Here is a 19807-nt window from a genome sequence, read left to right on the forward strand (position 1 = left end):
CTACGACCTCAATGGTATCATTTTGACCTGGAAACTTTTTACTAGAAATTTCGCTGGACATTACACAGTATTTCAGTTGTGGTGAGAATTACTTCAATAATATTGTTTCATTGGATGTTTTGCATTAATGTTCCCGCGTCAAGGTAAGTTTGCGCGTGCGAGAGCGTGTGAGAGTGGTACTGCACGAGAACCAGTCTGACGAAGATGGACGTTATGTCAACTGACCGTAACACCACCCGGACTATAGACGCATCAACACCCTAGGTAAGTCGTCATTATAATTACTTGGCTGTTAATAATGGCTGCTGAATGATTCACGTGCCGGAAACCCCCGTCCATGTCCGATAACCTATTCACGGAAAATATGACTATAGGTCTTGACAGGATTTCTAATATTTTTGAAAATATTTTAATGATTGGTGATCTTAATTTTGACCGCTTGCACCAGACCAAGGGGAATGTATTGTTTGACTTATGTGATATTTTTAACGTAACAAACTTGGTCAAGTCAGTCACTTGTTTTGTATAATATTGTACACCATCCCTTGTTGATGTCATTTTAACTAACAGGCCTAACGTTTGCTTTCATCATTTTAATTAACAGGTGGGGTCAGTGACTGGCATAATCTTATTGGTATTGCCATTAAAGGTCATGCCCCCTAGTTAACAAGCAAAAAGTGAATTTTAGGAGTTATAAAATCTTGGATAAGGAATCTATTAATCAAGCCATAAATATGATTCCTTTTCATGCTACATATGTTCTTGACGATACAAATGATATTTATTGGGCGCATGAGACCTTGCTCAAAGACATCATTGATAAACATGCCCCAGTTAAAGAGAAAGTGCCTAGAGCTAAGAAATTACCCTAGTTTAATAGTAAGCTAAGGCGGGTTGTTTATAAGAAAAACAGTTTTTTTAACAAGTTTAAGAAATGTAGTACATCTCAAAACTGGCTATTGTACAAAACCCAGAGAAATCTCGTTATAAAGATCAAACGAGAATCTATGAGAGTTTATTTTCTCGAACGCTGCCATGGCGGCCCAAACTCTAAAGATTTCTGACCGACTTTTAAACCTTTCCTTTCTAAAAGGTGCCTTAATAGCGGCCATACTACCATTCTGCAGGAAGGCGACAGTATCACTTCAGATCAGACTGCAGTCAGTGAGGTTTTTAATAATTATTTGACTAACGTTGCCACTGATATAGGCCAAAATCCTGAGTCTGTATCAGACCTATCTACTCATGACAGTGTCAAATCAATTTTTTCAAATCTACACATGCATCGCAGTTTCAAATTTGTACCAATTAGTTCAAACACTGTCTCAAAAACTTTAAGCAAATTAAACTTAAAATCTGCTTGAGTGGATGGCATTCCTGCTAGAATTCTAAACTCTAGTGCCTTTTCTCTATGCAACCCCCTATCAACTCTAATGAATCATTGTGTTCTTTTCCAAACTCTATCTACAAAATAATGATCCTTTAGACAAAGCCAACTATAGACCCATCAGTATACTACCAGCCATGTCTAAGGTATTTGAACGTATTTTAAATTTCAAAATATATTCAACCCCTTCCTGGCTGCCTTCAGGGCTGGATTTGGGTGCCAGTCTTCTCTGGTTGCGTCTCCTGGAGGACTGGCGAATGGCCTTGGATGATAATAATCTGGTCGATGCTATACTTATGCATCTCTCCAATGCGTTTGACTGTCTCTCTCACAATCTCTTGGTGGAGAAGCTGCGGGCCTATGGGCTTGACAGAGAGGCTGTGGGCCTCATCAGCAGCTATCTATCCAACAGAATGCAGCGGATTCGACTTGGGCCCTCGGTCAGAGACTGGAGGCAGCTTGCGAAGGGGGTACCCCAAGGGTCAATTATAGGTCCCCTTTTATTCAATATTTTTATAAATGATATTTTTCTTACTACCAAGAATGGTATTTTTATACAACTATGCCAATGATAATACTTTATCTTACACACATGAAGATCAGCATGTTTTGAAAAACGTTTTAGAAAGAGAATCCAATAAGCTAATTTCCTGGTTCGAACACAATGGTATGAAAGCCAACCCTGATAAAGTTCAGGCTATTTGTGAAGGCACCAAGGCTAATAGCAGCATCAAATCTTTTAACATCTCGGATTTTGTTATACAGTGTGTAAATCTTCTGGTTGTCATTTTTTTTTTATAATTTTTTTTTTGAAACATTTTCAGCATTTCAGAATAATCACAGTATTAATTTTCACACTCATTTTCATTCTTCAACCAACATTTAATACAAATTTTGTAATGTTTTTTTAGAGAGAGAGAGAGAGAGAGAGAGAGAGAGAGAGAGAGAGAGAGAGAGAGNTTTCTTCAGTAAAGTGGCAGGGAGTTACATTTCTCTCTTTTAATAAAAATTTAACTAACAGAGGTGAAATATACACATGTATGCTATCCTTCTTGGGTTTGTCGAGGATTGGGAGTGATTTCTAATATTTTTTTTCCATTTCTTCCAAGAATTTTCCATTTTTAAAGCAGTATCCACTCCTTTGCCTATAGAAATATATTTTTGAATTCTGTAGTGATCTATTATAGCATTTTTTAAAGCATGAATTGATAGAGTTTGTTGCAAGCATCTTGATCTATTGATATACCATTTCATTATTAGTAGTATAAGGTTATCAGTTGTATAGTAAGTACTTTTATAGTTATGCATGCCTAAAATGAAAGTTTTCTTATTAAAAGTAAATGGAATAAATAATGCGTCTAATAAAAATTCAAAGTCCTGAAAGAATGACTGTACTTTTTCACACTCCCATAGCATATGAACTATTGTTTCTATTTCTGTTTTACAAAAAAAAAGCAGTATGGAGTTTCTACTAATCCTATCTTAAATATATGCGAATTGGTTGTTAAAATGTGATGATTTATTCTATATTGTAACCAGTGTAACTTAGAATTTTTCGTAACTTGAAAGGGTGTTTTATATATACAATTCCATGTTTCGACATCTAGATTAAATATTTCATTCCACTTTATTTTACCTGTTGCTCTGATATTATTTTTGCAGAGTATTTTGTAGAAGTCCTTTGACCCTTTAATATTTTTAAAGAAAATTTCAAGATTAAATGGAATATAAGGATAACTTACAACATCATTAACTATTTCCTTATGCCTCAGATATTTCAGTCATATTTCTCCATAAATTCCTGATAATTATAAAAAGTACTTTTTTTCGGGTCTTTTATTATATCATTGATAATAATTACTCCCTTCTTATACCATTCTTTATAAAATACAGTTCTATTTTCTATTGTTAAAAAAGTATTATGCCAAATAGATGTTTTAAGTATTGTCCTATTCCCATTTATCAAATTTTCTTCCTTATCATGGAGAGTTTTCCAAGAGTTTAGAACATCTTTCCAAAATGAATTCTTGCATTTTTTTCACAAATATATAAGTATTCTGATCCACAGTTAGCCATAATATCTATATCAATATTTTTGTTAAGTATACATTGCCATTTATTAGATTTAGAAAATAATCTCCTGATCCATTTTAGTTTTGATGCCTTAATGAAAGAATGAATATGTATCATCTTTAGCCCCCCTTCTGCATAGTCTTTTATGATAATATCCCTTCTTACTTTGTCAATTTTTCCACCCCAAAGAAAATGATACAGTTCTGAATTTAGTTTTTTAATGAAGTATTCATCTGGATTTGGTAAGGATATAAAAAGATGATTAAATTGTGAGATAAGCAAAGACTTTATAATGTGAATTCTCCCAATTGGAGTAAGTATTCTCCTATTCCAGTGGGTGTCAATATTGACCACAACCTCAAGTTTGATATCCACATCTCTAACATATGTAGAAAAGGTGCTAAACAACTAGCTGTTCTTAAAAGAATTGTTATTTTATTTTATCAAAACAAAGCAGAATGGCCATATTCCAATCTTTTATTCTGTCAAATTTTAATTATTGCCCTCTGGCCTGGCACTTCTGCAGTAAAAGCAGAACATTAAAAATGGAAAAAATTCAGGAATGAGCCTTACGTTTTGTGGTAGATGACCACACTACCCCTTTTTATAATATCTTGATGAACTGTGAGTTGGATTATTTACATGTAAGGCGTAAGGTTTTTAAGATTGTAAACATTTTATCACCTGCATATATTCAAGATCTTATCATGCTTACAAATGTTTCTTATAATCTCAGGAAAGAAAACACAGTCGAGACTCCAAGAGTGAAGACCACCAGGTTTGGCTTGAAGTCCTTCCGCTTTGAGGCAGCCAGGGTGTGCAACAGTCTGCCTAATGAACTCAGGACAGCTCGTTCTTTTCCATTTTTTTCCAGACTGCTCGACACCCTGGGTGACGCACTCTGCAACTACCCCTTGTGTTCACGCTAGTTTATCACTGCTTGTTTTATGTAGTTATAATTTTCTTACATATTTCTCATACTACATGTTGTTTTTATAATTTCGCTATGGTGCTTGCTTGAGGTGCAGCGTGCTTGATGTGCTTTGCATGTCATATGCTTTGCTGGCATTACTTGCCAATTATATTACCTTCTAGTGCTTTTTTCTTGTTGTGTAGTTTGCTGGTAATGCTTTGAAATCACGTAATATGTTTGCTGTGTTCTGTCTTCATATGTAACTTGTGTGTAGAGTTATTTGTTAATGTTTTGGCTAGCTGCTAGTATTTTTGTTTGTTTAAATAATTTGCTTGTAGTGCTTAACTTGTTGTATAATGTGTTTGTTATGTAATTCGTTTTGTAGTGCTTGCTTGTTGTATAATTACTTGAAATACTATTAGTTACACGGATTTTTGGCAGGGTATACGGAATGGTATAACCCTAAAGGGTTTCGCATTTCCTGAGGCCGATATATATATAAATACGAAATACGAAATCCTGTAGGGTCATACCATCCCGTATATCCTGCCAAAAATCCGTGTAACGAATTTATTACCCCTTTGAGTCTTTTAAATTGGTTTTGTACAGTTCCCCATCAAGTTTTCTGTTGTCAAGATAAAAATGGCACAGTACCTCATTTAGTTTCGTTTTATCAAATTCCTCGAACTGTTTTACCTGATTATTTTCTTGTAAATACGTCCTCAGCATGTTTGCCGCTCGTCTGTTCGACTTTTGTGTGGTTTGTGGCACATAGTTAGCCCTTTTGGCGAGTATTTCCTCATCAGTATGCGAAGCGAAACGTTTTGCCATTTTGTAAACAGCGAAGCAGACGACGAATACGAGTTGTCTCCCATTGCCCGGCCGCAAGATACAAAGACACGTAACCCGTATACCCCTTGTAAAATCACGTGATTTCACCGTATTACTGCTGAGAATCACGTGAAATGACCATATACCCCCTGAGATTTACGAATGCGGTTTGGTAACTGTAGTTTTTAACCAGGAATCTGATTGGTTAAAACTACAGTGTGCCAAACCGCTTTCGTAAATCTCAGGATCATGTATACACCGTATAGCACTTTGCTATACATGTATTAGCATATATATTTATATATAGCCATGTGTGTTAAGTCACGAAACAGTTTTGCATGAGATCTGTACTTGGTCTTATCTATGTACCTTTAATTAATATGTTTAATCAATTCTCTCATACTTAGCAATAGTAGTTTTATATCTTTGTTACTTTGCTGTGATATTTTTTCTTATGTTTTGTCGTAATAATAGCTCTTCAGAGCTAATGTTTCTGTTTTCATATATACGACTATAAATAAAACTTCTTGTATCTTGTATGTGCATGTATCGTTTGGATGTTAGTGCAATTCGTTCATGCGTCCGCTCACTATTGATAACATGTACGTAGTGACAGACACGTAAATAAGCTAGCATGATTATGATAAAAAAATATACATCGTTTAAGTATATTAAAATTGCTTTGATTTAGCTTCCATTAGTGCAAATAGGGCAAATTTTTAATTTAGTACTCTGTTGCACGTACATAGGTAAGCGCGAGGCAGCATCTGTAGTATTATGGTGTCTATCTATTAGTGTTGATAACCGATATTATTGTTGTCAATAGTATTCCTTCAACTATAATAACTTACGTTGTTTATATTTATTAGTCAATATAATTAGTGTCAGTTGGATACATGCATTGAGTGTATATTTCATCATATCTATTTTTATGGTGAAAAAATCGTATCTACTTGGACAAGTAAAGTAAAGTTTATATCATTTTGTCAAATTTAGATTTCTCAAATCTGTTTCATTATATAACTCTTCAATAGTAAACCTATTTACACGAAATCAATATGAATATTTATTTTTTTATTCAGAATCCTTTCTTTATAAATGTCTTAAGAATAATACGGACAGTATCTTATAGCCTAAAGAAAACAAAGCTGCTGGCAGAAATTGGATAATATACAAAATCATCAATGCCGTTTGAAGTGAACTTGTCACCATTTAGAGAGATATAAACTCTCAAAGTCAGAACATTGCCTTTTTATTTTCTATAGGACCATAAGGTAGGAATATTGCCCTACATCACATGGCTAGAGTCGTTATCCTATTTCGAAAATTTACCAGAAGAACTCGTTTCGTGACGTAAGCCAAACTGACATCAAAAACGAAACCCCTTAACACACTTCTTCACATATTAAGTGAGTATTTAGAATATGTATGTCTAGTAAGCTTTTTATGAGTACTTCTAGAACTACTTTTCTGCCACCACCAATATAGGTTTCCACTCTTTCATAAACCTGTTGGAAGTTGGTAAATATTGTGGTTACCCACTAGAGGTTATTTCATTTGTCAACCTTCTAATTATGACGTAAAGTAACAATGCTTTATGACGTAATCTTCTAATTATGACGTAAAGTAACAATGCTTTATGACGTAATCTTCTAATTATGACGTAAAGTAACAATGCTTTATGATGTAATCTTCTAATTATGACGTAAAGTAACAATGCTTTATGACGTAATCTTCTAATTATGACGTAAAGTAACAATGCTTTATGACGTAATCTTCCAATTATGACATAAAGTAACAATGCTTTATGACGTAATCTTCTAACTATGACGTAAAGTAACAATGCTTTATGACGTAATCTTCTAATTATGACGTAAAGTATTAATGCTTTATGACGTAATCCTCTATTGTGATGTCATAGTTGATGGCAATTGTTTCTCTAATCGGAACTTCTAGATTGTGCAGGACTTCTAATATCTCTTCTCTCGTTAAACGTGTTTGAGGTTTGTTAGTTTGTGTCCTTTCCCGTCTCCTTTCCTGACTTTGCTCCTTTTACGTTCGTTCCTTGCTCTCTGTGGACGCCATTTCCGTTCGACTTGGCCTTCACCCTCACTCGTTACTCTTACTCATCTACGTTTATTTAATGATTCTCATTGATGTCGTTATCTACATTGTCTATGTGGTGAGAAGATTTTGCCTTCCTTTTAGCTTGTGCATAGTTTCGTTGTATCAGTTACAGACCATGTTACAAACCCATCCTTTTTCACAACCAGCTATGATGGTCATGTTGTAAATAAAGGTCCAGGAAAGCGACTGAAGTAGCAGAGTCTGTAGTGTCCTTGGTTTCAGGCACAGGAGGGTATATATGCGATTGACGTTGTCAATAAACCTATTATTGTTTTAAAGACATGTAACATTGAAAGACTTGTATGGTTTTTGTTCGTAGTCCTGATAAACTCATCACTGAATTTAGCCTGATATGAAACAAGTCGGTCCAAAGAAGGGCACAGGAAAAGGAATGCCTACAGAGTACTGGAAAATTCTGCCACCGAACTCAGTAAAAAATATTATCAACAAGGAATTCAATATTTCATTTAGGTAAGGGTACCCTCGTGATAGTAAGTAACAGGAAAAAGTTAATTTTGTGTCGTCATTTGACAGATTTTGTCTGTTGCTGTTCTTGGGTTTATCACAAGTCACATAATTGAATAATTCTTTTGTTTAATTAGCAAAGATATATTATAAGAATATATACCATTTGACGTATTTTGTTTTTACCAGTTTACAATAGCTCTGAACAGAGACGAAGAATGTATTGTCTCATATATGTTATCATATGTGTCAGATTTTATTTTGATTATGGTCGTCTTCTAGCTTTGAGGTAGAGGAAATTTCCCTTTAGCTCAGTGGTAGAGCGGTTTCGATCCCTGGGGGGAAAGCACACTTTTCTCTTTCCTGTTACAAGTGGTGTCCGTGGCCCTCTCTGTGGCGACAGGGAGTTAGAACCTGGGTTGTGGTGTTCGAGGGCGAACACATTTACAAAGGGGAGAGTAGTGTGGTCGATTTAATTTTTTCGAGCTAGAGGAAATTTCCTTTCGCTCAGTGTAGAGCGTCCGACTAGGAACCTAAGTATCGCGAGTTCGAACCCTGGTGAAAGCACACTATTCTCTTTCCTGATACAATAACATCACATTGTACAGAGATTGAACTGTTTTCGTTATTCAAGTGTTTAATGAATACCAACTGGTCCGAGGACTTTTTTCTCTCACGTATCATTGAGTTTGTCCGTTGTATTAAATGATTAGGATTTTAGAAGTCATCGACTCATGGGTGTCGTCAGTTCTTATTATCATGTAGAACCAAAACAAGCTATCATGTCAGTGCAAAGAGTGCTTGTTTAGTGTCAAAAACTGAATTGTCATCGACATTCCTAAGTAAACAACGGGTGCTACTTCAGTGGCAAAAGCCGAGATGTCATTGACAATTTTATGCAAAGTACTAACAATGTCACACTTTCAGATAACGGGCGTTTGTTCTGGCCCAGAGTACGAGTGGTTATTGGCAATCTTATATAAAGTAGTAGCAATGCTACTGTTTCATATAACGGGTGTTTGTTCTGGCCCAGAGTACGAATGGTTATTGGCAATCTTATATATAGTAGTAACAATGCTACTGTTTCATATAACGGGTGTCAGTCCCAGAAGACGAGATGCCATTGACAGTTCTATGTAAAACAACAGTAATGTATCTATTGCAGATAACGGTTGATTGTTCAGTACCTCGAATTGTTGTTGACAATTCTATGTAAAACAACAGCAATTTAATGTTACTATTTCAGATGTCAGACACCCTGGATATCACCCGTCAAGTTGTCGGACAGTCATTTGATACTCCTATGTAAAACTTGGATAGATCTTCTGAGGATGCAAAGAGTACCACATGTGTTCCTTTATCTAGTCGTCAACAGTCTAATTATCACCAATGACTCCATGTGTTACTGTGATAGATAAGGTAAGTAGTACTATTATTAGTCAGGATATTTACCTTTCATCTTTAAGCAAAAAATCAGATGTTATCGAGTATAATGTTGGCGCTGTAAGGAAGCACGTAGTTTTCACTAAATAGAGATATTGTAATTTATTTTAATGTACACCGACAGACTTCCGTAACTTTGTGTCATTTTGCCGTTTTGTTTTAAAATTACAAATAAACTTATGGTTTAATGTACAAAATACAAGTTGGTATAAAATCATACATAACAATATACACTATTTTGTTGAATTTGTTTTACCGAAAAATGGTAATGAATAAATGCTGCAAAAAACTACATACAGCAATGCAGTTACAGAAAGTTCATGAATTAAAGAAACTCCTTAATTGCTGTTTTTTTCCGTAGAAAAGTTTGATTGCAAGAAAGATTTTTTTTCAAAAGTTAGAGACATTCTATGTATCAATGCCCAAATATACATCAGCAATTGAAGTGGCGTTTCCTATCATAAAATAGTATTTTATGTTCCATTTGGCAGTATCGTTCATGACAGAATATCTACCGGTATGTCTAGATAGGTATTTCATTCAATTAATATACAGTGTAAAGCCAAATTCTGTTTTTTTTTACCCAAGTAAGTGTCCTTGTATAACTCTATTGTAAAATACGGAAACTTGCAAGGGTAAAGAACAATTATACCTAAATTTTAATAATTAAATGTCGGTTAAGAATACACTTAAAAGATCATTTACATAGCCAATATATGTATGATTGATTCATATATAAACAACTCCAGAAGATACTGCGATTTGGGTATGAAACAATTGTCATGGAATATTATAGATACATTCCAGTATGTTCAGTTCAATACTTTTAATAGGATATGATTAAGTTCGAGAGGTTTCGCAAAATAAGTAAGCCAGTAAAATATTTTTTTGTGACCCGGGAAAGGCAGATCTGGTCTAAATCCCTTGACTTTATAATTAGGAACCCCATTAAATGATGACGTCTCATAATTATTTTTCCTAAACAAATAATCTGATCGCTATTTCACATTTTTTTTGTATTTGAATGCGTTGTAGTAATATTAAAATCACGTTTGTGAGTTTGGATATGCTGAACTAGCATCTCAGTTTTCAAATTAACACTATCAAATATATCCATTGAAGACAAATTAAGTTTTAGGTTATAGATTAAACATATTTTTATTGCCATTAAATGCAATGGGATTACGTAAAATGTTACAAAACCTACCAGGGCCCTTTCCCTGTTTCGTGTCGTTTTTAAGAAATAAATCCAAGCGTTGGTGCATATCATTATAAGTACTGCTAATTTAGATAACGTTGAAATAAATTCCGTCTTTTGGTGTGAAACATCCCAAAACTTGAATGTAGACCGATCGTGATGTCTAATTCTTATGTTGATGGCCGGGCATAGTCTGGCCGCATATTTTTGGTAGAGCAGGGAGACATTTTAATAACATACTCCGTATATACAAGTGAAGAGATGAATACGTATGAAACAAACCTGGGCAAAGGAAACTAATATGATACAGAAAAAGTGCTTGGAAACAGAGGCGGTACCAAATACAGAATGGAATTTTGAAATATTTCAAATAATCTCTTTAATGAATTTCAAATATACTGTCCCTTTGTGTTGATTTCCTAGCCCTTTGAAACAAGTCAGCAATTAAGGATTCTTATGTTCAAGAAGTGTGTAACTGAAATATTTTAATACATATCCGAACCTTCGTTTTAGTGGTTATTTCAAGAAACATTCGGCTCTAGTTAGAAGTGTTAATGTTTGGTGTGGTGTGATGTTGTAATCACGTACATTTCTGATCAAACTGTCCACTTTCCCGCCTCTCCATTCCACACCCATTACGTTTGTTCCTTCCGATAGCAGCATGACCATCATGTTAAACAGTATGAGCTTTCATTTGACTCTAGGCATCTAAAAGAAATTTAGGGAGTCGTTTAATAGTTTCCTTGAAAAATTCAAAGTTGAAGCAAGCACATGACGTCAAATAGATTTGTTTTGTCAAGCCCAAGTGTGACAGCAACGTTTGAAAGCCAATAATGACCTCAAGGGTTTACTGAAGCCACGACAGTCATTTTGTGTCAGTGAACAAAATAATAACAAACAAGAATTTGATTTTTCTACAAAACATGTAATTCATTATAAAAGGTAGATTTTAGAGGACACCGACCCATGTATGAAGCATTACCGGTGTAAACACAAACATTCGACTAATACACAAATCACTCACACTCCGTCCGGAAACAAACGCAACACGTGACCTCAATGATGATGCTGCCCTCAGTACCACGTGACGTGCACGTGTGACCCCGACAGTGACGCTTCTTTACAGTTGTCACTGTTCATCTTGACCTTGTTATGATTTCGGACGTACCAGTGACACTATATAGCCGAGTTAAAGTAATCCGGGTCGCTGTGAAATCAGTAAACAGGTCGACAGCAAACGTCAATGAGGAGTGTAGCATAACATTATTTGGGACAAGCATACTAGTAGTACATTACAAACGGTGACGCATCCACACACAATCAATCTCAACTCATACCCTTATCACAGTGATAACAGTATGTCACGCTAGTAATGAGAAACAGAATATCAAACTTTGGTTGTTTACAACATTGGTAATACACACGACCTAAATCTAGCTTTTATTGTTCCTTCGTAAACACCCAATACAACACATCTTCATCGGAATTGTGACACTGATTTCAGTTGAATAAAAGCGTGACAAATTAGTATATTGTTTAAAATCTTAAATGAGACATACTAAGTAAAAAGCTACATTAAAATATAAATTAAATTAAATGTAAATACATACTTTTGAAACAAATACGATTGCCATTTATGCATGTAAAAGTAAAAAGCTATTACATAGAACTGATAATGAAACGTATATTGTAAAAAAATATAAACTAAAACTGAGAAATTGCATTTCTTTAAATAAATGAAATCGAGGCATTCGTACAGGGTTTCGATGATGATAAAAGGAGTGAAGGATAAGCCAATATTCTGTTACGTAACTGATGACCATTCAATGGAAAAGAAAGCCGATGGTGATGTGTATCACTATAAACAAAGGAAGGAAAATGACATAAAACCAAGGGAAACTGAATAGAGTAGCTGCCATGTTTTGCGACAATTTAACACCATTGTGATCTACACACTTCTACGTACAAAGAATAACACAGGTACACATAATAACAATACTGTCGTCGGGGTGTGATACGTGCATCGTAACACACCGTCAACGTCGTCGGGTGCGATACGTTCATCTTAATACACCGTCAACGTCGTCGGGCTGTAATACGTTCATCTTAGCACACCATCAATGTTGCCAGGTGTGATACGAATATCTAAACACACCATCAATGTCGATGGGGTTCATACGCGTTCACCTTACACCTTTTCGACTGTTGTCGGAGTATGATCAACGTTATCTTATCATACTACAACTATCGTCAATGTGTCATCGTCGTTGTCACACATACAAATAACACAACAGGACTGTCTGTCGTCGGTGTGAGACTTCTACAACTAACACCATCACAAATGTCGTCGGTGTGCAGCACGCCTACATACACCTCACACATTTGACTGACGTTGACGTGTAATACGCATACACATTAAACCTCGTTGACGTGTGACACGCGTATACCTTACACCTGCGACTGTTGTTGGTATGCGACTCGTAAATCCTGCACCTCTACGATCCTCGTCAGTATCACATATACAGATAGCACAACTTGACGACTGACGTCATCGTGCGACTCACACACACACACATCTTATCACACCAAGGTGTACAGTCATGTACACCAACAGATTGATTAACGCAAATATACACATCTACACACAAAGCCGTGACGCAATTTCACATAAGCATGCTATATTTTCTAAAGTGGACATCCTATTCATTTTTAACCAATAGAAGTTACGGATCAACAGTATCCAGACTAAGAGTCTCCAAACATACATCCAATAACGAGAGACTAGATGTAGGATTTAGTAATACCAATAAAGTATTTTACAGGCTTCAAACAATATAAGGAAAGGAAAAATGTAAGTGATAAATAAACATTGGCTATAATTATAACTCTCGAACCATAGCTCTATATGTCAGGGAGACAATCCCCTGACGACAATTAATGTTAACACAACCAGTATAGTAGCTAGAAAGTTTAGTACATAAAACGTGAATTACATTGGCTACCAGCAACATTATTTAACACGGGAGCCAATAACATGATGACATATATACCTTCTATATATCATCACACTCACACCAGTTAACACGTGAGCCAATAACATGATAACATATATACCTTCTATATATCATCACACTCACAACAGTTAACACGTGGACCTGAAACATGATAACATATATACCTTCTATATATCATCACACTCACAACAGTTAACACGTGGGCCTGAAACATACATCTGAATCTGACATGAATTGATATGTATCATATTGTTCTGTGTGACACAAGTTTCCAACAATATCGGAGTGGCCAACAGACACGGATCCAGAGGTGTATACAAACAATTCATTGTTCGACTGATCCAGGTGTATACACGCAAAATTATTCTTGCTTGACTTTTAAAACGGTTAAAAATTAAAAATAATAAAAATAATTACAAAGTGACCATTAGTTTAAGGATCCCTGTCCCACTGAACCGTGTTCTTTTCGTATTTACAGTTATTTTCCCCTTATTTCATTTCGGATATTACTGAGGTACATGATACTTCCGCTGACCAGCTCAGTCGGGGGTTTGAGCGTTATTATAACAATCAGAATACTGTTGTTAATTATATTTTGTTTATTTGATCTTTACCATGTTTTTCAGGGTATAGTTTTCTTTTCAGAATTGATTTATCAAAGCTACAGCCATGCTGGAAAAGAAGTGTTTAATGCCTAGTTACAGCTGTTAGCAGTGGTATGGGGTCCTTAAATGGATATATTGGTAATTTACATTTGTGTCACAAGAGCTACATGAGTTATGTCACCACTCTTTGCATGAAAATGGAACAAGTAAAGGCATTACTTACACATGGATCAACGTATCAACAATATGCGTTTTAGGTGAAAGAACGTTTTGTTAGAATTTTCTAACTACTAAATGGTAACGAATCCGATGATAAGCCTAAACCTAGCCATACGCAAGATCTGCGCCACCAGTATTTCCTCTGAATCCGTGTCTGATACCAAATAAAACATGAAAACACTTAGTGATCAACCTCAGAAAGGCTTTTAACAGCAGGTATATTGACTTCAGTGATATCGATGAAATGATCGCTACAAGTCATGTGATCACTACATGTCATGTGATCGCATGGATTCGATAATAATTCATTTTACGATCTATTGCAGGATCAATGATAGTTTTCTTTGTCAGTCGTGGTATATTCACAACAACTGGCACATCTACAGGTATTGTACAATTGAGATTATCCTAAAAGGTCTAACATTGGTACATTATACCATAAAATAAATGATATGCACACGTTAATTAAGGAATGTAACACACTCTCTCCTCTCCATGGAAACAGACAATGGTACACCGAACATACAGGATACAGCTGAATGACAGATGGACAAAAACATACTTGGTATAGCTGTTCACAGGAGTACAACGTACATACCTGATACAGATGGTGACTGGCAGATGGACAAAAACATACCAGGTAGTTCACTAACAAAGACGCACCGAACTTGCCAGGTACAGGTGTTCACTGACAGAGGTACACCGAACATACAAGATACAGGTGTTCACTGACAGAGGTACACCGAACATACAAGATACATGTGTTCACTGACAGAGGTACACCGAACATACCAGGTACAGGTGTTCACTATCAGAGGTACACCGAACATACAAGATACAGGTGTTCACTAACAGAGGTACACCGAACATACCAGGTACAGGTGTTCACCGACAGAGGAACACCGAACATACCTGATACAGCTGGTCACTGACAGAGGTACAACGAACATACCTGATACAGCTGGTCACTGACAGAGGTACATCGAACATACCAGGTACAGGTGTTCACTGACAAAGACACACCGTAAATACCTGGTACAGCTTGTCTAAGAGTACAGGTGTTCACTGACAAAGACACACCGTAAATATCTGGTACAACTTGTCTAAGAGTACAGGTGTTCGATGACAAAGACACACCGTAAATACCCGGTACAGCTTGTCTAAGAGGTACACTGAACATATCTGGTACGCCTGGTCCCTGACAGATGTCAACTGAACATACCTGGTAAGGAGGTAATTCAAACGTTACAAATACAGCTTAGCACTGACGGCAGTACACTGGACTTACCTGATACAGTTTATCACTAAGGTACACATCAGTATCCGGTCACTGACAAAGGTAAAGCAAACAAGCGTAAACCGTACGTACCAAATACAGATGGTCACTAAGAGAGGTACACCGACCTAGAGCTAGTCGCTATTACAGGTACATCGTGCATACCAGGTGGTAGTGGACACCGAATGTACGCAGTGCAGCTGGTTTTGTTCAAAATTATACCTAACAAAAGAGTCCCCATCTAGAACGTAAGTTTAGTCTTATGTAGTAACGCATTAGATGCCAATTTAAATGAAGCCTTTACCAGGGCCACTCGAGGACAAATATATTTAGTTATTTAAATGAAGAAGGGATATGAAATTGTACCAATTATCAGAGCGACATGAAACATATAGTGACCGCATGTAAACATGAAATGCTTGTGTGAATCATAATCTTGAAACTTTAATAGTCAGGACACTAACACATGTCCAGATCGGGAACAATACCACAGTATCGGCCCAGAAAGCACATTCAAACACTTAGCACATACATACTCAAAATATCGTCAGTTACACAAACACAATTATTTCCCAACAGTATAATATCTAGCACAACAGTTATAATGGCACGATCTTCCATTTCTGACCAATACCAAACACACGTGTTCACACATACCCGTCGTTACATCATAACATCTCGCTGTCCATAGCTGGATAATAGTCCACGATCCTTTCATTGTGGACCTGTCTCTGATACTGATGGAATTCCTGACGAAGTTTTTGGAATCGTTCTTCGGAGTTGTCATACCGACTTTGGCGCGTAGGTTTTGGGTAGAGATCATCGTAGAAGTTGGACGTACTGAGGCCACTCTCAAGAGCACTCAACAGTTCGTCTCCAACGGGGTGGACACTGGAATATTTGTTCAGTGTGTCATTCACATCAAACTCATAATTCTCATCGCCCGATGCCTCTCGACGTAGGCTATAGTCCTGACTTGTGTCATGAGGACCAAGAAGTGACGTCACAGATGCACTATTATTCTTTTGTTGTCGCCAAGGGCCGGATGACCCAGTGTTCTTACTGCCAATACCACTGCTGACAGAGTCTGGCGTGGTGTCGTCTCCAGTGAAGCCACGTGTATCTGAAGAGTTACGCACTCGACTGCTGGAACTTCCTCGCCCTGAGCTGCTTATACTATATCTATTTCCAGTACCCCTATCTGACTTGAATGAGTCAATGTCAAAGTTGTACCCATACGGCCAACCCTGGCGGTCTATATTTGTCCTGGACGGAGATTCGTTATCAGAATGAGACAGTCGGCCTCTGCGTGGAGGTACGGGAACATCTTGGTCGGAATATTGCGATGTTCCAGTTCTAAGGGGAAGCACACTATCAGACAAATATGTCTTTCGCCCTGGTACCACTGGTGGTAACCTGTCGTCAAAACTATGATCCAGATCAAGAGTGGAACTCCTGCTAGCCGAGCGTGTCCGTAGAGCGCGCGGTCCTCGACGTACACGGTCCACTGCCCCCTGGAGATGTTCACGAGTGTAACCTGCTCTTCCCAAAGAATCTTTCTGGTTGGGAGGAACTCTTGCCACCTGACGGCTTCGTCCAGAATTTCCATCTAACGTTCTTTCAATCACTGTAAAATCAGAATTGTCAAAATGAACTCTAGATGTAGATCGTGATCCATCGTCGCGTAAAGTGTTGTCAGACGACTTCCATCTAGGAAACTCGAATGACTGTGGCACAGTAAAATCTTGCCTGGACAGAGGATGTAGCCTCGGCAGTGTGTCATGTGACCTATCAGATGACCTATCTAATGATCTATCTACAAATGATGGATGAACTGAACTCAAATCTTCCACACCAAATCGAGGGTCAAAACTCTCATTGACTGGATCACCAGTCAAATATGTTTGATATGACGAAGGTTTCATGGAACTTTGCCTTGGGAATGTTGGTCGATCCGGGAAGGATCTGTTGCCTGCCGCGGGGCTGAACACATCGTCTGTGTCACCAGGGTAACTATAGGGGTCGCCACAGCCCCAATGCCGGTGCGGCCCCATGTACACCTCCGGCTTGTAGGGCACCCTGTACCCTCTCGGAAGGGGAGGCCTCCTTGGGGCAAACCCGTTCTCATCATCCGTTTCATCGTCAGCATCGCTGTCATGATTTCCATCTGACACAGGCGAGCGGAGCATGGGGTAGGACGTATCATGTAGCTGGGTGACCGAAAGCTTTAGGCTCGGTCTGTCCTTGGGACTGTCATTTCTGACAGGAGACGTCCAGCGCCCCCCCGACCCACCACTAGCTCCGCCACCGACACTCCCCGATATAGCACTGTCTCTCCCACCTATCTGTTTGCCACTAGTGTCGGGTTTAGAAAAGCGACCTCTCCCAGTCTGGGAGCGCCTCCCATTTGAGCTACGAGACACACTCCGACCACTCCTGTTGGGATCAAACAAACACTTGTCAGGATTAAACACCCGACTGTCCTGAAAATATGCGCTCACTGGCAAAGTGTCCTCCCTGTAGAATTCGTTGGAATGTGGCACCACAAAAATCCCGTTTCCACAATCAATACTATTCAAAGAGCCTGTTCCTCCAATCGCGTCCCAGCTATCCCATTCTGGCGCATTTTGACTACAAAACAGAAATATTAATCCAATTAGAGTTGATTAGTACAATTATAAAGATTCAACTATTAAAACAATACTTGTTTAAAAAACAAAAAAATGGATAATTTACACCAGAATATTATTTAAAAATAGCAATTCTGTTTATTATTTCATTAAGATGACAAAGATCAAATTGTTCTTCAAGATGAGTCTTCGTAAAAGATTCAATAATACATTTGATAGGAAGAAAACATACTTTTATGTAACAAACTAACGTTACATAAATTATGATTAACAAAAGGTGGATAAGTAAGAAAGGAATGTAGCAGGGGAAGATATGATAGAAGAAAAGTAGCAAAATGAAAAAAAATATAGCAACATATTAGTGTTGGCTAATAGTAGATTACAAATAGGACTTTACAGAGAAAAGATTGTTTAGAAACAAAGTGGTTGTGTAGACCAAAGTTAGTTACAAGAGTAACAGGGAATGATCGGCACAAAAGAAGGACTTTTTGGCATAAATATGAAATTTAGAAAAGTGGAACTGCTGTGGGGAAAATGATTTCTGTTGAACGGTTGAACAATTCAAAATAGTTTATTTTCAAAAAAAAGAAGTAGATTTAATAAAAACTAGTTTTCAAGCAAATGGAGACCTTAAACGTTTCCGAAACAATTGTGAAATTTCAAAGTGTGAAATTCTGAGGGAACGTTATGACTTGGCAGATAAAAAAAGGTTTTTAATTGGATGGTTTAGTTAACAGGGGAAATGCAAGAATTTAAAAAAAAAAAAAGTCAAATTTGCAGACTAAAAGACTTTTACACAAATTTGTAATTTCAAAAAGAAATATCCATTATTTAGTAAGAGATAAGGAGAAAGTGTCGTATGACAATTGCTCCTTTCGGAGGAAATATGAAAATATACAGCGCAAAGAATAAAATTTCGGTGAAATATTGACTTTGCAGTGACAGAAGCGAAATCATCAGAAACAGACTTTAAAGGAAAAGAATAACTTTGAAAAGTGGACGCTACAAGGGAAAAGGAGAGCAGATATGCATATATTTACATATTGCAGTTATATCATTCAGGCAAAAGATGTGTTTTTCACACAAATTCAGAATTTATTTTGAAGCTTATATTCAACAGGAGACGACATTTTAAATATTCAAGAAAATCCATTAAAAAATCCTATTACAAAAAACGACAAACCAAATACCATCCTTAAACTAAAAAGTAGGTTATGAAAAACAGGACAAAAAGGGAAGAGCCCGATAGTTTACTATTTGACAAGAACACTAGGATAAGTAAAGACAGTGCAAGGTAAGAAATAAAAGGAGAAACAAATCAAGGAAAGTGTAAGCATTATAGACTATATAGAGTGTTAAGTGTAAAAAGGTCCACCAGTACAGCAGAGATACAGTGAGACACAGCAGATACAATCAAGGGCACATAACTCTATAACATAACAATTTCAACAACAATATCAACTAATAACAAATGACAAGATTTTCATGCAGGGCAACTTTAACCAATCACAAAACAGTGGGTTAAAACTTTCAGCCAATCAAAATTTATTTTGCATTACTTCACCTTTCTTGTCTATCCTGTTGTTTCCATGGTAATATTAAATGAAACAAATCTCATGTTATATG

General features: G+C 36.8%; 1 protein-coding gene across 3 annotated transcripts in view; it reads right to left on the reverse strand.

The window, feature by feature from the left end:
* Positions 1-11347: 11347 nt before the first annotated feature.
* Positions 11348-19807, reverse strand: part of LOC110464826 — a 500325-nt gene continuing 491865 nt past the window's right edge. For all 3 annotated transcript variants that reach the window (XM_021520273.1, XM_021520271.1, XM_021520272.1), the window contains one exon: positions 11348-18182. In XM_021520273.1, coding sequence (XP_021375948.1) covers positions 16220-18182 — 1963 coding nt within the window. In that variant the 3' untranslated portion in view covers positions 11348-16219. The remainder of the gene's footprint in view (positions 18183-19807) is intronic.

This window comes from Mizuhopecten yessoensis, unplaced genomic scaffold, assembly GCF_002113885.1.
Source record: "Mizuhopecten yessoensis strain PY_sf001 unplaced genomic scaffold, ASM211388v2 scaffold11037, whole genome shotgun sequence".
Taxonomy (NCBI): Eukaryota; Metazoa; Mollusca; class Bivalvia; order Pectinida; family Pectinidae; genus Mizuhopecten; species Mizuhopecten yessoensis.